This window comes from Osmerus mordax, chromosome 12, assembly GCF_038355195.1.
Source record: "Osmerus mordax isolate fOsmMor3 chromosome 12, fOsmMor3.pri, whole genome shotgun sequence".
In the NCBI taxonomy this organism is placed as follows: domain Eukaryota; kingdom Metazoa; phylum Chordata; class Actinopteri; order Osmeriformes; family Osmeridae; genus Osmerus; species Osmerus mordax.
The window spans coordinates 14,713,789-14,736,808 of NC_090061.1; the positions used below are offsets into that span (position 1 = coordinate 14,713,789).

Consider the following 23,020-nt stretch of genomic DNA (forward strand, 5'->3'; position numbering starts at 1 on the left):
GTCGGGTAGCAAATCGGAAATGCAATACCACGTACATCCAACGGGGCCGTTGCCTCCATAGACCAAGCCGAGGGGCGAGGGGTGGGGGTCTGGGACTGAAGCGTCAAAAACAAGGGGAGGAGGAACTGGTAATCCTGTGAATGTGATTGGGCTAACTACGGTCCATCATCCAGCTAGTTTTCTTGTAACTAGCTAGAGCTAGCTAGAAGCTACAATTTGGTAGTAGCTTTTCTTGGAAAAAATCTAGCAGATGGTGTAACTATAGACTTGCCCTAACACGTTGCTTTTTTGTTTGAATTACATTTCAGTATATGGTTGCACTTGATCTATGGACGTAGAATCTTGCGAGTTAGCAATTGAGCAATTACATTTACATCGCGACTAATATAAGACTACACCGGCTCTTCTGGTAGGTTTGTTTTGCTTAGCGTGTTGGCTAGCTTGTTTATCTAGAGATAATTTACAGTTTCATCATTTGAATAGCAGAGATACTATAATGTTAACTGGCGTGCACATCATGCAACATTGATTAATGTTTGTGGATCGACTGTTGCTTGCGATTTTTGACGAATACTGTAGGCTACTGTTGCTCGGACAGTTCTAATTGGTTTGAATGCAAAGTAACCAAACAATAGATAAACCCAGCTCGGGTACAGTATTTAATGAAAGCATGGAGCAATAATAGAAACATGAAGCATGGTGGTGTTTTTGTCCGTGTGAGCTCCACAAAATAGCCTTCCTACTACCATTTCAGTGCAGTTTATTACCAAATATGTTTATATAACATTTAACAAGTGATGCCAATGCGCCGGGTACATGGTGGTGTTTTTGTTTCAACAATTATTGGTTATGTGCATTAGACTGGTGATCTTTAACTCCTGTAGGCATCTTTTCTCACTTTTTTATCTCTCTTATCTAGAGCGGGTATCATGGTGGTGCCGGATAGTGCAGGAGTACTCCAGCCGCAGGCCGACCATGGCAGCAGCACCAGCGGGCTGATTAACAACTCTGCGCCGGGACATGAAGAGGAGGAGCAGGAGCTTGCAGGGGTGGAGCTGGAGGAGGTACGCAAGTTGCAGGAGCTTGTACGAAGACTGGAGGTCCAAAACCAAAGTCTCCGCAACAGGGGTGGCAAAAACATCAACCATGGTGGAGCTACAAACAGCAACCACCCTGTAGGCAGCAACATCAACAAGCGTCTCTCCTGTGATGAGGTGACAAACTCACCCTTGAGTTTGGTGGACAGAGTTGAAGAACTGAGTAGCCGTGACTTTGAGCTGTCTCCCCCGCAAGACAGTAGCAGCAGCGAGGATATGTCTCCTCTACCTCAGACTAACAGGCTAGAGGAGGATGACGGCGAGGAGGATGGGAGTGCGTGCGAGGGCTTCCTAACCCTGTCCTGCTGTAATGGAGGTCTAGGACAGGGACAGATTCTGGAACAGGGATGCCTAACCCCAGACAGCCCTTCTCTGGATAGCTATGAGTCAGAGACCATGGCGGAGAGTGCCTCAGGAGTGGACCAGTCTGCTCTGGATGAAGTGGATGTTCTGGACCTAGAAGAGGAAGGGGTGGAGGTTGAGGATGAAGACAGCTGGTAAGTGTCACTAAGTGTCTGTGGTTTTCACAGGGGGCATTTTACTTCCATTTTCTTTTAATATACAGATGTGAGGTATCCCTTACTACGTAGTGTAATGGGAATTAGGTTGCGAGTTTTGTAAATAGTTGGTAGGTAGCACAACCGACACTATTCTATAGTGTTCTTTTTTAATGTCTTTTAATATGTAGATGGGAGGAAATGCTTACTATGATATTGGAATAAGGACAGCCAAATACAGGGCTCTAGAGTGCGACCAAAATGTGTACGGGTGCGACTACATTTTTTCCTAGGTCGCACCGGTGCACCTAACCTCCTCGCATCCGCTGTCTCTCCACAAACGAAGCATTTGTTATCCTAAAACGGAATTGACACTCATGGTTGGATCATATCTTGGTCTAAACCAAATCAGAGACAGAGATGGGGCGGGTCTTTGCCTCTGATTGGCTGTGGTCCAGATATTCCTGTAGCTCCGTGCTGTGTGATTGAAATTACGACCAGGGCCCCGTTCGTCGTAAGGGTTGAAGCTAAGTTAATCAATTGTCCCTTTAGCCCGTTAACATTAGCGAGATGAGTGAGAACAGCAAATATCGGTTCGTCAACGGCTGATCCGCATCCAAATCATGTGGTTAATTTCAATCAGGCTAAACTTATCAGGGAAATTGCACGTGCACGTCCTACTTCAAAAGGCAGGAAAGGTCGATCACCAAAACCGTGATTTTTTAACGGTATGATGGCGGAAAAGACGAAAGAGAGAGCGGTGATAGGCTATTGTCGCCTCCGAGCAAACTATTATAATGAGTCTCTAAGAAGACAATAAGCATATTATCATGGCTAAGTCAAACACCGCCACCGCTGCCAGAGCAAGACAAGCAGCTTGGCAAAAAATTGCCGATAAGCTAAATGCAAACGTTTTGGGGAAATGTATAGGCTCATCTTAAGTGCCTCATTACCCCAATCAATCAGATCACATTTCTTTAAATGTGCCTGCTGGTATAGACTTAATGGAAATTAATAATCGAATGAGATCTTGCTAGCGAAAATAATGATCTCAACTCTTTCAGAATAAGTAGGCTAGATAAAAACAAGGCCAACGAGTATCTAATTGATACAAATTCATAGACAATTATGAGGATATATGTAGGCTACTGCGCTTATATCATGTACTATTTATCTGTATATGCATGTAGGCCTATGTGTAAATCCCTCTTTGATTTCATTGACTGGGACATGGCCAGGGAATATGATGAATTGATTCATCAGCTGGTTAAGCGCCAAGTACACTTTTCTTACAGCAACGCATGCTGCGGCTTTGCCAATGTTTTCTGCATCGCCTATACTGTATAAAAATGTAGCCTATAGCCTACCTGACGCAAAAAACCTCAAGGCTATGCAGTCTGAAGCACAGTTAAAGTGTCAAGTAGCTTTATTGTCAATTTCTTCACATGTCAAGACATAAAAAGGAATCGATATGACGTTTCCCACTCTCCCACAGTGAAACATATCAAAAGCACAGGCACAACAGATAAGACAAGACATTTCGTAAAACATAGCGTTACATATTCACATACAGCAGCATAAGCTCATAATAAAGCATAAAGCTTGCTGCGGCGTGTGATATTTGCAATGTACGGCCCGAGAAGGTCTTGCAAATAAATGAGTCCTTGTCGGCTGAATCGATATCGCTCAAACAAGAAGTCATCCGTGTGAAATAAAGGATCTTGGCAATCGCGAAGAACTCTATTGGTATGGAAAGCTAATCGAACTAAAATATAGCTCCTTGGTCAACTGGGTCTCTCAAAAAGGGAGCTGCCATGTTATTTTCCGGGGGTGTGGCAAGCTTATCCAGCTACACTTACGTTAGCCTGCTCTGGAGCAGGTTAGTGCTAATTGATATGTTACTATGGTGATTTATCGAAAGTTGCTTCCACGAACCAAAAAGAGGGGCGTTTTTTATCTTAGCCTGAAAATTAGCTCGCTAAACCGCTTAGCGAGCTACGACGAATACCCCCCTGAGCACCAGAGAGTCAGTTTAGCAGACCTGGGCATTGTATGGCCCGCGGGCCATAACCGGCCACAGGCTGTCTCAATCCGGCCCGCGTGAGGTAAATCAAAAATGTAACCCTTGTGCTGCCTTCGGGTCACATGACCCAAAGGTTCATAACGAACCATCGTTGTGTTTACCCAATTTTACCCAATACAAAAACAAATAAAAATTATTTTCTTTTAACCTTTGCAATGTGGGGGGTCTGAGACAGCCCAACGGTTAAAAGAAAATGCTTCACTTTGTTTTTGTATGCGGTAAAGTTGTCGCAATACGACGGTGGGTCACAATGACTGATGGGTCAGAATGACCCGAAGATAACACAAGGGTTAAAATAAATAAATGTGTTGAGCGGTAGTAAATATGTAGTCCTGAAAGACTACAGTGATCAGGCGATTTACATATGTGCGCTTGCGCAACCTCACCGACAGGAGAGTTAGCTGTTGGTTAGCCCTCGAAAATGAAAAACTTTGCCACTGATTAACTTTTAACAAGACATGGACTTCTAAGTATCTGTTTACTGAGGTCAAAGTGAAAGTGAAAAAAAACTAACGCGGACATAATAAGAACTTGACTGATTCAGTGGGTGCAGGCTGATGGTTTGCTAGTTGAACTGCAGACCCTGATCCTTACCTGTCAGCTGTCCTTCGCATATCCACCTCAGACATTCAGACAGATTTCGATGCACTTGTTCAAGCCCACTGGATTTCTCTCACAGAACAAAATGAAGTGAAAAAACATATTGCTTTTTTTATAAAGTTGATCAATTCCACATCTTTAACATACTGCAAAACAACTTTTCAGTGTTTGTGAAGATTAACTGGTTACAAATAAAATGAAACACTGTTGTTGTTGTTGTTTATACTGTTTATTACTTCTGTAATCTTTCCTATTTGACCTACACCACAATCTAAAATATTTATTTAAATATTTACAGAATATCCTTATTCTTCTGATAACCAGTAGCAGCTAATCAAAATATATACTTTACTGCTTTTTACAATGGGAGAAAATGAATAGTGAGCAAATTGATGGTTTCTCATGTGGCCCCTTGTAAAAATGAATTGCGGACCCCTGAGTTACGAAGCTGGGCCATGGAGCTAACTCATGGAGCTAGGATTTTGATGCTAGGGAGAGTGTGGCAAGATGATTTAGCCAAGGCCATAGGGCAAGAAGGCCAAATTACAGGTGTTGGCCATCTGAAGGGCATGGGACAGCAAGGTGGGACCCGCTGTAAGACTTTGAGCCATGAAATGTTAGGTCTCAGTTCAGGGAAGCACTTTTAAACTGTAGCACTTTCTATTTTGAAATGTTTTATTTTGCTTAAAATGTTTTAGTTTGGTAGCTCAGTGAAGCACTTAAAATATGTTTTTTTAAATATATATATACAGTATGATTGTGCTTCAAATAAAAAAAATATTTACCTACACCTTATTCTTGTTTAAGATAATTTACATAATATATATGAATGTATATGGAGCGTGATAAAAAGGTGACCTTGAAATTGTGGCGATGCAAGGAAAGACTTAATATTTAGTTGCAAATCCTTTGCTTTCAATAACTGCAGCAAGTCTGTGACCCATTGACATCACCAAACTTTTGCATCTTCTTTTGTGATGCTTTCACCGCAGCCTCTTTCAGTTGTTGTTTGTTTTGTGGGGTTCTTCCCTTCAGTCTCCTCTTAAGCAGGTTAAATTGCATGCTCTATAGTGTTTAAGTCTGGAGATTGACTTGGTCAGTCTACCTTCCATTTCTTGTCCCTGATGAACTCCTTTGATGTTTTGGCAGTGTGTTTTGGGTTGTTATTTTGCTGCATGATGAAGGCTCTGCCAATCAGTTTGGTTGCATCTTTCCTTAAATTTCCAGACAAAATGTTTCTGTAGACTTCTGAGTTCATTTTGCGGCTGCCATCATGTGTTACATCTTCAATGAAGATTAATGTGCCCGTCCCAGAAGAAGCCATGCAAGCCCAAGCCATGACATTACCTCCACCGTGTTTCACAGAAGAACTTGTATGTTTGGGATCATGAACAGATCCTTTCTTTCTCCAAACTTTAGCCTTTCCATCACTTTGGTAAAAGGTAATCATTGTCTCATAGTCCATAAAACTTTGTCCCAGAATCTTTGAGGTTCAGCTCTATACTTTTTGGCAAATTCCAGCCTAGCCTTCCTATTCTTCTTGCTAATGAGTGGTTTGCATCTTCTGGTGTAGCCATTGTACTTTTGTTCATGATGTCTTCTGTGAACAGTAGATAGTGATACCTTCACTCCTGCCCTCTGAAGGTCGTTGCTGATGTCACTAACAGTTGTTTTAGGGTCTTTCTTTACAGCTCTCACAATGTTTCTGTCATCAACTGCTGATGTTTTCCTTGGTCTACCTGTTTGACGTCTGTAACTTGGTACACCAGTAGTTTCTTTCTTCTTCAGGACATTCCAAATGGTTGTACTGGCTATGGCCAATGTTTGTGCAATGGTTCTGATTGATTTTCCATCTTCTCTCAGATTCACAATTGCTTGTTTTTCACCCATAGAAAGCTCTCTGGTTTTCATGTTGTTTTCACCTCTGAATACAGTCTGCATAGGCAAAACCTATCCTACCCAATCTGAACCTGAGCGTAGACATTCAAAAAATTAATATTCAAATGTTTTTAAAAAAAACAACCGTGGCAGCAGCGGTGCGTCTGTCTGCTTTGCGGGTGGGCGCGCGCCTCAGCGTCACTGCTGACAGTTGACTTGCGTGGAAGATGGCAGAAAGTGCAGAACCCAGCTTGACCGCAGCAGAGAAAGTGATTGTAACCCCAAAAAATCGAAAGAGTGATGTCTGGAAATATTTCGGATTTTGGTCAGTTGAACTTGTTGAGCCTACAGCTAAAGTAGTGTGTAAGCTAGAGTTAGCTTACCATTTAACAACTAGCAACTTGAGGCTACATCTCCATGTTTACCACAGCACAGCTTGCTCGGAGCGTTCAATGTCGGTTCTATACTGTAAAACTTTAATGTTAATAATATTTGTTTCAATCACTGAATGAAGCCTGCCATATTTGGGACAAGAATCGCGACCTTAAATTGCTTGCACAAAACTCTTGATCAGAACTCAGCATTTGTTTATTGTTGTCGTTCATTTTACACTGCTATGCGCAGAGAGCGCAACGGTGCGGGAGAGAGAGAGAAAGAAAGAGTGCGTGTGTGTGAGCGAGAGGCCAAGGTTTGCGGTCTTGACCATTAGTTAATTTACTTCTTTTTGTGTAGGTAATATGTTGTTAAATATGTTTAACAACATATTACAACCAGAAATTCGAATATGTGTTTTTTTAAAGGGAATATTCGAACGTCATTTTTGAGCAATTTTGACAGCCCTACCTGTCAGTCACATGTTCCAATACTTTTGCTCACATGACAAATGGGTGGATTTGAACAAAAGGTGCTATTTTCTAAGTTGTGCATCAGATCCAGATGTAAATACCTGGAAATAAAAGCTGAAATGTTGATCTCTGGTCTGGGGCTCGTTCTCCGTACGTCGCTTATTACATCCAAGATCAAATGACACATCCAAGATGACATCATCTTGCTATTCATGATCTGGCTAATTCGTTTTTTCGAACACCCATGATGTTTATGATTAGTATAGCTGGATTGAGTTATGCATTGGTCTAAAAGGGGGTATGTATCGATAGTAAAAACCTTGATCAGCAACGCTGCCATTGGCAGCTCACATAAGTCTATGGCTGCTCACCATGGCCAAAAAGAGCGCCCCGTTTTTTCCGCAACAGAGCCAACAGAGCAACAGCTTGCTCGAAGGTTACTCCGAATTTGAAGATTTAATCAGAATGCCAGGGAACACCTCAAAGTCTGCAAAACCCAAGAAAGAGGGTGGCAAAAAGTAGCAGATCAAATTAAATGTAAAGTAGTGACCACGTTGGATGTTTTATCGCTTATTACAGTAGGCTAGGCCTATGTTTTCATACTTTGTTTATCATCTTTAATGTCATATAATGTGGTTTCAACAAATTTATGATGTAATTGTGTAAGGCTGGGTGTCAAACCTGCCCCCACCTCTCATATGCTAAAGTCTGGACTTTCTGGACGGTCTCAACTTGATGGCCCTCACACCCCATTCAAGATTTGGTCTGATTGGTTGGTCTTGTGTATAAAGGGAATTGTAATGCATTGTTCTGGGGATTCTTCATCTCCTGAGACCTTCTCCTCAGTTCTGGCTTGTCTTACTCCTTGCTCACCTCTTTCTCGCTCTCTGATTTACAATGATCATGGTAGAGTAGTTTTGGTGACCCCAACGTGATATGTTTCGAGCAATTCAGTTACAGTTTGGTATACCGGCATCTGGTGCGGTGAGTAAGCATTTACAAATGTAGCCTACATTAATTGTGTTCCGCCTGGTTCTGTTGGTAGAAGCCTATTACTAGTTTCTGATATTAGCTCCTGCATAAAACGAACAAAAATGGAATGGGAAACTGAAGTTAACAAATTACTTAACCTATGGGAAAAAGTTAGCGTCAACCGAACGTTATTTGAATTGAGCAAGAAAGACAAGAACTGTGTTAATGGTCGTCTGATGATTATGATGAATGATTTATAAAAAGAAAGCAGGAAGGAAACTAATTTTGAAGATTACTGCACATTTTATTGGCAAATGTCTTCTCAACTCTGTCCTCAAAGCAGCGACACCTTTTTGTGCCACAAGGCAATACACCGCTAACAAAGGCAGTGAAGAGACCAGCCATGCTGGCTCACATTCTACTGAGTGTTCAGTCACAGACAGTGGAATTGGTGCGCAAATCACCAAACCGCATTCTACAAAGAACCGTCGTGCTCCTGATCCGCCACGCATTGCTGCCATGAAGTTGGCGACAGAGGTAAAACCCAAGCCCCAGCAGCCCACTACTAAAGAGTGTAACTTCTGTAAAAGACAAGGACATACCGAAATGCGATGTTGGGATCTTGGCAGAAATATGCCTATTCCACCCACATGCTTGTTTTATTCTAACAACAAAGTTAGATTTTGTCGTGCTTGTCTACGAAGTGGTCACACTGAGTCAAACTGTTGGGATCTGGGAAGGGGTAGGCCTCCTCTATTTTACATGCAGCAAACGCTGGGGATACATCGGGCAAAAATACCTTTGACTTAAGACATGCAATTCTAACTATCTCTTACATTTACTTAATTCAGGGCCAAATTGTGATATTGCTACATTCCTACTGTATTACCCGTGTTTAGTCTTTGTTGTAGTTCAAAGATTCGTTGTGGAGAGTTTATTTGTTGCTGCTCCAGTTCCTGTAGCATATGCAGTGCATATGGTTTGTTCATCCATGGGTTCCTATGTTGGTTGGTGTGGATGAGTATGTACCCTTTGTGTGTTTTAGAGTTGGTGGTAAATGTTCTGGGCTTTAGCTAAACTCACAATGGTTCCTGACCTGTAAATGTAGATTGGTAGAACTTGTATTTTATTTTATTATTGTTGTTTAATTTATGTTTTGTTTATTTTGGACCCAAGAACACTGTTTTGCTTTAATTGCCATTTTCATCTATGCTAGATGATATGTTTGTGTACCCCTCATCTATCAAAAGGGAGGACTGTTCACCTATTTTTTCCATTTGAGTTTTAGGACACTGTCTCACTAATTTCCATTTGTATCCAATCCGACTCTCTGACCCCAGACCACTCAACGTTACTCCAAACTTTACAATTTTCATTGTTAACCAAGTGCTGTGCTCCAATTGTGTTCTGCTGTAACAGGACAATAACTTAAGTAGCAGGAATATGCTAACCAAGGGCACGTCTGCATGCCAATACAAAGGTTCTTCCAAGTGATCCTCTGAGCAATAGCCATGATCCAAAAGTGGTCCTCTGAGCAATAGCCATGATCCAAAAGTGATCCTCTGAGCAAACAGCCATGACCATTAGAATCTCAATGCTGACCTGTCTGCAATCAAGTTCCTTTTTCCTATGGGTGCAGTTTATCACACGATGAACAATGCAGCTTTTGCCTGTGCTTTTGTGTCCAAGAGGGAGGATCGTAAGGCTGGGTGTCAAACCTGCTCCCACCTCTCATGCTAAAGTCTGGAGTTTCTGGACGGTCTCAACTTGATGGCCCTCACACCCCATTCAAGATTTGGTCTGATTGGTTAGTCTTGTGTATAAAGGGAATTGTAATGCATTGTTCTGTGGATTCTTCATCTCCTGAGACCTTCTCCTCAGTTCTGGCTTGTCCTACGTCCTACTCCTTGCTCACCTCATTCTCTCTCTCTGATTTACAATGATCATGGTAGAGTAGGTAGGATTTAAAGGGGCGATTGATTGCAAAACCGATTTTACCTTGTCATAGTTGAAAAATGACAGTTTGGTGTGTAAAGTAGACACAGTGAATCTCAAAGTCCATTGAAACCTCTTTCCTATCAAAATTTTACTTTTTGAAACTGCAACTTGCAAACGCTAGCTTTTGAAACAGTGCAAGTTGTGACGTCACAACTTGCAGCATCAACTATGTCACGCCCCAAAATTAACATTTACACGCCCTCTGGTTTTCTGGTCCAGGAACATAAACGGAGGTCGTGCAGATCTCCGACACTTTTTTAGCTAACTGCGTGCTGCTCGGTACTTACACAGGAATTACAAATAAGAAAGTTCATAAGTTTTCAAGATATTGAAAATGGGGCACCGTAAATGCAGTGTTCCAGGCTGTACAGGGAATCCTGACCCTTTTCACTATCTTCCCAAAGAACAAGACACTAAACAGGCATGGCTGATGTTTATCGATGGGAATATCCCTATTTAGTACGACACTAAAGTATTAAAGATCCTGTAAAGTAAATTCCATGTTTTGCTTCTAAGTACATTATATACGTGTGAAATGAATTCCTGAAAGCATGTGCAAAGCGCTAAAACTTTTTCACACTGAAATGTGGAGTTAAACCTAAGAACAGTTTCTTTTCCGTTTTCAGATCAGGTTTTAATGGGCGGAGCCCAAAAATGCCCTAACTACGTCATTTCACCCTATCTACGTCAGATCACTGAATGGCTCCTCCTGCTGTACTGTTATTGTAGCCTACATCAGCTAGCTAGCTAGCTTCAGGATGTCTCCCACCACCCGCAACTGTATCTTCCCTGGATGCAAGAACTCCAGCTGCGCTGCAACGCCATTTAAGTTCCCTATTGATAATGAAAGGAAAAATAGGTGGACAGATTTTGTGAAGAGCCACACTCATGGAAAGCTTCGGATAAACTCCAACAGCCGCCTCTGCACTGACCATTTCACGACGGAGAGTTTTAACATGGACCAGAGACAGACGGGGTTCACCAACGCGGAGCCGTACCGAGCATCGCCCCTCCGGCCGTTCATTCTCAGGTTGCACCTGGACCATCCACCACCGCCAGCAGTTCATCACTCAGTTCCGTGTGCTTGTTATAATTATACTACATAACTTTTCCAGAGGTATCTCTGCTATGAGTTAGTGCAAACCGCTAAATTGATATTAGGCTACTCGGTGTAGAATGATGGTATTTTGGTGAAATAGCTAATGTGTTAGAAGTAGTCTAGTTGGAGAGCTCACTGTCTGCTGTCTCTGGTGTCCATTTTTACTGTTACAGCTCTTTTTTTTTTTCAGGGGAACATTTCATTTATATGCATCTGTATGTTTCACTCATTGAACAAATACATTCTAATTCTATACGGTTCTGTCGGCTTGACATAGCGTCAATTATCTGGGTCGGAGGTAGGCACTAGGCAGCGAGGGGCGGAGTTTCAGCTCCTTCAGGCGACACGCCCCCCCAGTCTCAAGCAGAGAAGACTGCTGATTTTTTCACAATTTCAAAGTCTAATTTAACATACTTGTCGGTGTTATTTTTTCATTCAAATTTGGATGGGTAGTTAATAACACATTATTATGTGGTGTGGCGAACTTAAAACTCGTTTCCAGGTCCACTTTACAGGATCTTTAATTTGCTTGGACCATGTCACCGAGGACACCTGGGACAATGTAAAGCAGGATTTGCTATGAAGCTGTTGCTGAAAAGAGGTGCTGTTCCGACCTTAGGTTGATCACAACTGCAAGCTGTATGATGTTGTCGCTAACAGTTACTAGCAATGCTAACGTATCATGCCTGCATCTAGCATCGGTAGAATGTGTGATGATTTAGTTTATTGGCAATGGGGCTAACGTTATTTCTTGTTCCTGACTGTGTTTCATTCAAATAAATAACCTGTCTTGTCATGTAAATCTACAATTCAAGATGCATGTTTGTCCAGATCTATTTTTCAGCAAGATAGCTAGAACTAACTGAAACTGAGTTGTTTGGTAAGCTGTAGCTAGTGCTAACGTTACCCATCTAAGTCGATCCTGTTTGCTTGCACAGGGATCTTCTATGCTAGAGCTATGTTATAGACAAACATCTACCATGCCCGTCGAGTCAATGTTAGCTAGACTCAAGCTCATCTGCTTTTTGTTAACGCTGATTTGCAAGGAATGCAAGAACGGCTAGATAGTGAAAACGCCTAGAGTAGGGATATAAACTAGTTTACCAATGCTCTTGCGTTAGCAAGCTAATGTGTGATGTTTTAGTTTGTTTCATTTGAATAATAACCCGTACATGTGAATCTACAATTCACAATGCATGTTTGTCCAGATCTTTGGCAGGTTATTTTTTATCTAGCTAATTGAAGCTGAGTTGAATCACGATATAGTTTGGTTGCTAAGCTGTAATGTTATTCCCACCTAAGTCGATCCAGTTTGCTTCGACAACAGAAGTGGAAACAACTAACGTAATCATTTCAAATGATATCTAGTCAATCTGTTGAAAACGGTGTTGTGTAGACACAATAGATTTATTTGTACGTTTTTATTTCAAGTCTCCACCTTTGTTGTTTCAGTGAGTGTTGGCTGTGTTGCGTCTTTGCTCCACAGCTTCACTCATTGTAAACTAGTGATGTGTCGTTCATGAACGATTCGTTCATTTTGAACAAATCCTTACAAGGACTCGGGAGTAACGAGTCCTCTCAAAGAGTGATTAGTTCATTTTCTCGTGGCCGTGCATCGGGACTGTTGCATAGGCTCGTCCAAGTAAACAGCAATGATTCGTTCATTTCCCGACTCGGTCTTCGGGTACGAGTATTTGGATCATTTTTCTTTCTGGCTCTGTAGTGGTAGCTAGAGGAAACACTAGAGGGAACGATTCGTTCATTTCCCGACTCGGTCTTTCTACGAGTCTTTGGATCACATGACCCGCATTGTATTTTTTAGTAGAGGAAACAGTTTCCTCATTCCCTTTCGCGTGGCCGCTGTTTTAGTAAGACGTGAATGATATTCGCTCAAGTCATCATACTGACTGGTTTTGTTATTTTCACTTTACATTTACACTTACAGTTTAGTGCAGTGTAATTGTTTGCCGTGATAATTAAATGCTAGTGTGATAATAAATGACCAAATCATACTAACTGTCATGATACATTATTTAATGCAGGAATTTCTTTTAAAATAGTATCTGCTGGTGCACATGTCATGCACTAACCTACATGAGAATATGATACGTGTTTGCAGTGGACGGATAGCCCCCCCCCCCCCGTTGAAATGAACGAATGACTCGAAAAAAGATTCGTTCATTTTACTGAACGAGATTCAAAGAACCGAATCAGTAAAATGATCCGAACTTCCCATCACTACTGTCGAGTGTTATTTGGCTTATTTGACACACTGGTGTTCAGCATTTTAGCTATGCTTCGTACATGGTGTTTTTTTTAGGGCCGAATTAGGTTGCTCGTGTTGCCCCGTGAGGTAACAACGTTAGCCAGGCAGGTTTTGCACAATACTTGACACTGCACAGCATCTTTTTTAAAGGCAAAATTGGCAAAGTGTCTGTAGTGTCGAACCTGAGGCCATCGTACAGGTACACCAAGTGTAACGTGCAAAGTTGATCCTTCGTCTGCAAACTGCGTTACTCTTGCGTGTCACGTCACCAAAGTAAAATCGTAGCCTTTGCAATTACAAAATCTTGTTTTGTCACATCGCGTTATTATCGCAAATGCAATTAATCGTTCAGCCCTAATTCTGAGCATGCATATTAATATTTTCACACGTACATTGCATTGTGAGAGAGGGGCTAGCCCCACATTCACGCTTAGCCTATGGCTTACCACTGCGAACTCAAATCGGCAGAACGAAGTCTGAAGCAGCAAAGCAGGGACCAATGAACATGAAATAAAATCCTAACACCAATGATATTCAATTTAAGAAGATGCTATATTCATGGATAATAAATTATAGGAAGTAATCTTCGAGAAATAAAATAAACATAATTTTGTTGCAGTTCTTTCTGTTGGGACTGTGCCCAACCTGCCCCTAATGACCAGTTGTCACTACTTGAGGATAAAGCAAAAATAAATACCACAAACTGCAGTTACATAAGATAACACCTAATTATTTGTTTACTTTTCAAAGTGATGTTCTTACCCTGTTCATTGTTGAGAAATCATGTGCACAGTTTACACTGGAAACATTACTGTTTTGCTAGCTAATACCTCTGGTCTAGACTGTCTTTCTGCCTCCTCAGACTGAGGTTGTTGAAACTACTTTTCAATACTCATCTAGATTGAGGGAGCAAAAATTCCCAAAGGAATTAAAGACAAAAAGGTTTTTCACTTGCACGAGCAGTCGATATTGACTACTGTAGCAGTTATGTACAACCTTCACTAGGGCTGTCACGATAATTACTTTTTCTTGTGCGATATATTGCACCAAAATGAATTGCGATAAGCAATATTATTGCACACGTCAATTGTAATTTTCAGTCCGTTTTATGCCACTGATTACATAATGACCCCCCCCCCCCCCCCCCCCCAAGGTGAGTTTTCACGGCTGTTCGGGCGTCTGTGTCGCTTCACTCCATCATCCCTTATTGTTTACAACGTTAACAGGGCTACTTGGTTGGCGTTGCCTTTTCAGCTTGAGATATAAAAGGTGTGGTGTGGGAGCGTGTGAAATGGTTGAAATGCGTGTCTCACGGCCAATGCGTTAGAGTTGGCAGCCCTGTGTTTGTCACAGGGTGTCTGCAGGTATAAACAAGTTAAACTTAAGACTTTTTAATGCCACTTATAAATTAAATTTAAGACCAAACTTACGATGGAAATACAAATCAAAAGTGGAAATATACAGTAATCTTTCCAAGTAAACACACTGATGTTGAAGTGATGTTTACCATACTGTTCAAACTGAACAGTATGGTAAAATGACAATAATCGGTTGAGTTTAAGAACATTGACTAAATGTGTGTAATGCGAAAGGATAACACAAATGTCATTGCTGTCCTAAATTATATTTATTATTACAATATTTTCAGAACATTTAGGTCCCATAAACAAATGCTTATAAAATCAAGTATTTTTTTTTTTTTTTATACTGTTCCCTTTGAAAAAAGTAATAAATAAATAAAATAAAAAAATGACAATTCCAGCTGCTTTTAAAATGCAAATACATTTACATAATAGAATGTATGTATGTGTGACAGAGAGAGAAACCTAGATGGATGGGTTGCAGTTTGTGGAGGACACATCATGGACATAAAGTAGACAGCCGAGTGTTTAACCCTTGTGTTATCTTCGGGTCGTTCTGACCCATCAGTCATTGTGACCCACCGTCGTATTGCGACAACTTTAATGCATACAAAAACAAAGTGAAGCATTTTATTTTAACCGTTGGGCTGTCTCAGACCCCACACATTGCGATGGTTAAAAGAAAATGATTTTTATTTGTTTTTGTATTGGGTAAAATTGGGTAAACACAACGATGGTTCGTTATGAACCTTTGGGTCATGTGACCCGAAGGCAGCACGAGGGTTAAGAGTGTTTTGTGGAGGTGTGTGGGAATAAGTGTGTGTGTGTGTGCGTGTTATCATGTGTCTGTGACGGATTTTTGTGCACAAGTTCATGTCTACTCCTGAGCTTTTGTAAATATTAGGAAAACAATACTTTTCATACTGCATGGATCAATTTTTTTTTCCTCAACATCCTTTGAATCATCAACTGAAATAAAAGATAAAATAATAATAACTAGAGAGGGTACAATTTCTGGGGAAATTGTAGGGTGTGCTTGCTTGCGTCGGTTGCACAGGGGTCCGTTTTTGAATTACATTTTTACAACTGATATTTCTGTATATTTTATATAAAAATGCATACTTATTATTTATAAAGATTACATTTTTTTTGCTGCTCATTTACAACTGAAAATACGAGTGAAGTGTAGAATGAAATAGATGTCTTCTCATTTCCCCTGCAAGAGGCAGCCTCATCGTTGAATCAAAACGAATAAATTTGGCAGACCGGTGTACAAATTGACCTAATCTCTATTACTTAAACGTCATTTTAAGTTTTTCCCGTCTCATGATATTTTCAGGCATTTAGCCTACTCTTTGCATTCATTCATTAATAAAGAACCCCCTTTGAAGATTATTCTACGACGTTACCCGGCAATAGAAGATGGAATCGCGATTCAAACAGTACCATCTGCTAACTGAAAATATGCCCCCAAAAACGTAAATAAGCTTGACATTTATTTAGTGGAAAATCACTCATTCATAAAAAGATCACTGGTAGTGATCATTGTCAGTAACAACGCAAAATGCGATATAGCCCTGTGTGGAGAAGCTGCCCCGGTAAATTGTACTACTACGGTACAGTACTAGACTACTGCTGTGTTCGTCTTGGTAGTGATTGCGTTGGTTGAATTGGATTTAACGTTCCGTTGTAAGGTTTAAGCTGAAATTAATTATTTTCATGAACAGATTGACAACGTTTAGGCTGTGGCAATGAAGTTCAGGTAAGTAGTTAGATAGACTTTTTATTTAAGTAAGGGGAGTGCCAAACATTTTCTGTCGCCGTTTGACTTCCTAAACAGCTGTGTACTGTAGCTAGATGTTTTTGTAGTGTGTCTTGCGTAAGCTACAGCGTTGCAGTGAGCTACACTGGTTTGAAACCACAGGTAATGGTAATTTCACCAACAAATCGTTTACTAATGTCAGAATAAATCCTACAACGAAAATGTATATGTGAGGAATGTTTATTTTAACGATTGAAAACAGATAACGCTACATCATAGACCACTGTAGTATGTGTTGCCCGGGCAACACAGGCTAATGTCATGATGCTAATACTTCAGTGAAATAGTAGACTACTGTTTCCGAAAGTAGATGTACTTCCTTAATAATATCAGCTTATATTGTACATTACACATCACAATTGTGTGTCATATCACAAAGTAAAATGAGTAAATAGTTATCACCCTGGCCTCTTTTCTTGTGGCGTTTCTGCAGCTGCCTTGCAGTAAAGCTATAGTTAGCCTAGCTATCCCCCAAGTTAACAGATGCGAAACGAATGTTCTGCCAAAGGTAGTCACGCGTGTTTTCGTGACGTTAGTGACGCAGTGACGTTAGTAACGTCAGTGACTGTGGCTAGCAAATTAGCCACCGTTAGCTTCACTTTTCGCCACAAAAACTTAACTTAAGCCTAAACCATGCAACGGAACGTAAATTCCAATAGAAGCAACTCAATCGCTACCAAGACGTAACTTTTGACACCTACGTTGTCTATGTAGGCCAAATATTGACTGAGTTTTAGGGGGGCAAAAAGAAAAAAAGAAAATAATAATATATATGTGAGAGAACAAAGGTTGTGCTCTCGCCGAAGGCTTGAGCACACCCAATAAACACTGACTTGGCACTTATAACAATGTGCATACATGCACACATGCACATATGAACACTTGAAACAGAGAGGCAGGAAGGTAAGGAATAGGGAGAAAATGCCTGATGAGCCTTAAGGCATATGCCTAAGTTCTGCTGATTTATCTTCCAGCTCTTTCTCAACCTCTTTGAGTTCTGTGACTTTTTCTTTGTATCTTTTTCTGAGTATGTTTGACTTGGTGATTAGCTGGGCCATGAGTGTGCCTGATTTACCCTCAGCTTGCTCTGCCAGTTTGTCTGCATCTTTTTCCAGGCTGTTTGCTACCTCAATCAGTATTGTCTTCTTCTTTTTGAGCTGCTCAAGGTGGTCTTCTGCAGCTTTTCTCTTTGTGCAGTGCTCGCATGCTTTCTCTTTTCCTGGTCCAGGTGTAGCCGATACTGAGACCTAGCTGAAGCTGCAGCTGCCATAAGCTCCTTTGTCAGAGGTACTTTGAGAACCCCCCCACAGACAGAGACGTAGTCACATATCATCCTCTGAGCAACCACTGTGTCTTCCTTCATGTTATCAGCCTCTATCTCCTTATTGACAGAAAAGCCCCTCACCCGTTGCTTGGCCATGGGAGAGTAGCAGAAGTTTCCTGGAAAAAGTCCAGAGTTCAGGGTAGGATTGATGGAGGAATCCATGCAAGAAAACATCCAGTCTTGTACGCATGGGTTGGAAAGCGGAGAATGATTCATCTTTTGCCTCCAAAGACAAGAAATTTCCAAATTGCTGGACAATCACATCACTTGTCGCAAAACAGATTAACACAAAAATCATTTAAAAATCAATACATGTAAATGAAAAAGACAGACAAACCACACAAAAATCACATTAAGTAAGTGTGAAAATGTCCATTCTGCTAGACTTCTAAATCTTAAGTACCGGCAGAGATGCCTCCTGACAGCTGGTGACCATGCAGAAACCTCTGAACCACTCCTTTCATTATTTTACAGCACAAGTCGGGATCTGAGAACATGTTTGTTGGGTCCAAACATGCCATCTGCCTCACAATGGTGTACTTCAGTGGGCTCTCTTGTCTTGCATTTTCTTGACAATGTTAGTCAAACAGTCCATGCAGTCCTTTCTAAATGCCAACACACTGAGCTCGCCTACACTGCTGTTGGGGCTACTCTTGCATTCCTAACAGGAAGAGGGGAGGAGGGCCTGTGAGAAGTTTTATGTAAAAATAAAGTTTTGATTTCCTGTACCTTAACCATTGTTTGACAGTTAACACCTGTGCCTTTACCTTTAGGACTGCTTCTGCTCCTAATCCAATGTCCACATGCTTTAGGTGAACCCTTGCTTCCTTGGCAGTTGTGTCCAGTTTGACCATTTGCAGTGCTGTGATGTCATTAAGGATTTTTTCCTTGATGAACCTCTTCAGAAGGCTCTGAGAACATGTACAGTACAACATGTATAAATAACAATACAAATGTAAGTGTTGGAGAGGAGTTGTTGAATTCAAATTGAAATGTCATACACTATCCATCCATGGCATGTTATACATTACCTTCATGAGAACAGACAGATCTTTACTGATGAATGGCATCACAGGCTCATCTGTCTGATATTTAGTCAAAAAGGTGGTGAAGGTCCTAGAGACAGCCATGAATAACTGCATCTTGGCCATTATGAGAGGGTTATTCCGTGCCTCTGCAAGAGTGTCAGGTGGCTGAGCGGTGAGGGAGTCGGACTAGTAATCCGAAGGTTGCCAGTTCGATTCCCGGTCATGCCAACTGACGTTGTGTCCTTGGGCAAGGCACTTCACCCTGCTTGCCTCGGGGGAATGTCCCTGTACTTACTGTAAGTCGCTCTGGATAAGAGCGTCTGCTAAATGTAAATGTAAACTGTAAATGTAAGAGTGTCATAGGATGATGTTCTAGGGTTTGGAAGCTTTTTCTGTGTCACTGCATCCACATACATCACGATCATTGGCCATAATGTAATAGCCCTGTCAACGACGGGTAGGTTTTCTTTCCAGCAATGCCCACAGAACGATAGGGGAAACACAGATGTCTTGGTCAAAGTGCAGAAATCTTCTCTTCTAGCCGGTGTATTATGAAAGAGTGAATGCAATGCCCTGAGCACTTTCTCCAGCTGCCAGACACTGAAGCCACTTTTGAAGGCATTGTGAAGTGTGTGAAGCCCACAGCTCCCCACCACAATCAGCTGGGCACTTCCAAATGCCTCTGCATGTTCCTGTTGGAGCGTTGTAAAAAACTTCCAGTTGACATTTGGTCCATCCATTGAGATAGAAATCATATTTCTTAGGTCAAGCTGCTGCACACACTCCTGGAAAAAAAACATTAACCATACAACAGTCAACACATTTCTTTTCTGACACCACCACTTCAGATTAATGTCAGACTGGATAGGATAAAAATGAATTAATGCCATTTCACAAATTAAGCTACGTGAGCCATCCCTATAGCCATAGTGTATACTATTTAGACACATTGGCAGGTAAACACCAGACTCTACTACCATTCTTACCATAATTTGTCTAATTAACGTGTAGTGCCCTATCCATAACTGTTATTCACTTGACAAATCAGTAAATCTTAACCATATGATAGGCCCTACACTAACATATAGAAGAGGTTAGTTCATAAATATATTTATGGCACACTTACTTTGAAATGCTGAAGTAGGTCCTGGGCAGTTGCATGGCCCATGAACTGTGATCCATAAACTCTTGACTGGACGTGGTCATTTAACCAATAACGCACATGCAGGTCCAGTTGTTTGGTTTTGGTTGTCTGGTTCAGCGTCTCGTCGAACAAATGCACCGCATTTTTGGACTTCGGTGATGAGCTCTTTTTTTATGTACGGCGCCAATCCAAATTTAGCCACGTATCTTGTCTTGTCTTTTCCACAAGTAAATGACTGTACAAGCCCCAAATCTGGGAACATTGCTTTGAACACTTCTTCAATACCGTCATTAGACCTGCATGAATGGTGGCTTGTCACAGTCCTCAGCACCCAAATTACCTCAGCTTTTAGTGTTGGCGTAGAGCCACACATTGCTCGGAGGTCAGATGGCACGGTTGAGACGGTTGGCTCTGGATTTACTATGGTGACATCCAGAGTTGTGTTGACGTCGTTGCTAGCGGTGGAGCAGAAACTAGCGATTGCAGGCTGCTGACGTGCCTTTGCGTAGTCTCTGTGCTTCTTGCTCTGCAGGTGAGATTCCACCGCTCTGATCCCCATTGTCCCAAGTTTGTATGTTTTCCGACACATAATGCAGCTTGCTTCAGAAGCATTTCCAGGCACCGACCAGAACCTTAAATACTCGTTCTTTTCAAGCCACTTAGTGTTGAACTTGCATTTCCCCATGTTTTGTAAGTTCAGTGGCTGATAGACACCTATATGGCCGATGCTTTACGTCATCAAAAGATGCGCAGCATGCTACGCTCTGACGTAACCATAGACAACGCAGCGGATAGCCTACCGGAAAAGAATATTCGACCTGGCAGAACGGACGCATTTTCGCAGTGACATGACCAAAAAAAAATTAAGACCCATCCAATCTGAATTTAAGACAATTTAAGACTTTTTAAGGACCCGCGGCCACCCTGTTTCCAATCAACCCAACAAAGTACAATAAAAGCCGTAGCTGGTGCTGTAAACAAATAAATATGCTTTTCTTAAGGATAACTGTATCAATGCTCTAACAACCCACTGTCATGTCTGACTATGTTTTCGGCATGTTTTGCTCATAACAAATTTGTAATGGTGGTGAACTGAACTCTTCTTTCTCAGTGAAGTTAGTAATAAAAGTAAGGCTTGCTGGCACAGAAGATGGCATAGTCCCCTGAGAGTTCCTGATAGTTTGTAGTTTGCAGGGGTCATGTATGGGACATCTGGATGCTAAATAAATCACTCCCTTCTTTGTTTGCCTCTGTCTCTCTCTTAAAATCCCTCCCCATGTTCTCTTCTCACTTTTTTTCCTTCTAGACCTCTTCCCCTATTTACTCACTTTTACGTGCATCTTTTTGTAATAACCCTTAATTTTATTTTGACGAGGATTTAGCTGATCAAAGGGACTCCTTAACAGATTTCATTTGTTGACATGTCACTAAGGCTCCATTTCTCTTTATCTCTTTCTTTAATGTCCAGGTTATACGTGTCTCCTAAAAAGCAGATAGCGGAACCTGGTCCAGAGTCTCCTCTCAAGTGGTGCCGAAAGGTTCTGGATCACCCCAGCCCAGAAACAGAAGTGGCCTGCAGAACCCTGATTAACCGTTTGGATCAGAGTAAGCACCTACATAGAATTATACACACACTAATTCCATATTAGGGATGTCATGAAAACCTAATTTCCGGATCAGAACACACTTAATAGTTTTGTCGGGAGTCCATTGTGTCACTCTCTACCACTACCTTGAAGTTTCTAGGGGTGGCCCGTACGAACGGTATAGAAATATTCCGGTATGATTTTGCACATCTTGCCAACTGCGGAACTGCAATAACAGAATCTTTCACAGTGGTCTGAAGGATTAAATGAAGTCATGGGTCAAATGACCTAACACACGTGCGCACACACACACAAATTTGTATTTTTTACAACAAAAAAAACATGCAGCATGGACGCTGCACGCATTGTGCCAGCCAATAAAGTCAACAAACAAGCTAGCGCAACTCCAGAGGAAGCAAACATTCATATGAGTACACTGCTTTTGTTGGCAAGTGTAAGCAAGCATTAATGATGTCTGAAAATAACGCCAATGGGGTTGATTTGCCGGACGAAGAAGAATTGGTATAAAAAGGGGGCCTCTTCTGTCGTTTGGAAATTGATTGGTTTCAAGTTATCCGACATCGACCAACAAACAGTAGCCTATTCCGTAAGTTGTGTCGTCGAATTGTGCTAGCTGTCAAATGAAACTGCTGGCGAACACAGTCTATTTGAACTCCTTTGGATGTTCGTTTATTAACGATCGCTAACAGCATGCATACACTTTATCACATGTCCTGAACTCCATACCAACTGGCAACTTCCTACTTCTAGCCACTAGGCTGCCTCGCAGCTCACTCATTGATTGGCTACTGAAGTGGCGCATGCATATTAGGTATCCTATGCGATACCTTGACACTAGCCAACGGTGGAAACACTAGCAATCTTTTTCACCACCTGAAAGCCATGCATGTGCGTGAAAATGAATCTACCAGAATGCGTTTGACAAATCCAATGCCAGGTTGGTTAGAATAGTGAAATGTTTATTGTAGGCCAACAGAATCGAGTATTCAGCCATGTAATAATTGTTTATAGCTAGAGCTAATTATAGCTAGAGTTTTCTTGCGATCCCATAAACGTAGGCTACTGTTGAACGCGTAGGCTACTGAGAAGTCGCTCTTCCGTGGCAAACACTGCAAAATTTGGAAAATTCAACTCATGCGACACACCGAATTTACCCAATCCAAATCCGTCAGAGTGCGCTAGATTAGCCGCTGCGGTGCGGATTTCATTGTCATGACACAACTAATATTGTGATGTATACCGATACCGTCAGTGCATACGAATTATACCGTGATAAACATTTTAGGCCATACCGCCCAGCCCTATAGGACGCTATGTTCACGTACTTGTTCAGAGGCATAACCTGCCCTCCCTAAAGCTTTTTGGGGAGGTGTCCCTCCATGCCCCTAGAAAGTGGCAC

General features: G+C 41.5%; 1 protein-coding gene across 3 annotated transcripts in view; it reads left to right on the forward strand.

Annotated features, from left to right (window-relative positions):
• The first annotated feature begins 255 nt into the window (after positions 1-255).
• The window catches only part of LOC136953786 (SLAIN motif-containing protein-like), a 33,466-nt gene continuing 10,701 nt past the window's right edge, over positions 256-23,020 (forward strand). For all 3 annotated transcript variants that reach the window (XM_067247204.1, XM_067247205.1, XM_067247206.1), the window contains exons 1-3: positions 256-409; positions 920-1,594; positions 21,483-21,619. In XM_067247204.1, coding sequence (XP_067103305.1) covers positions 930-1,594; positions 21,483-21,619 — 802 coding nt within the window. In that variant the 5' untranslated portion in view covers positions 256-409; positions 920-929. The remainder of the gene's footprint in view (positions 410-919; positions 1,595-21,482; positions 21,620-23,020) is intronic.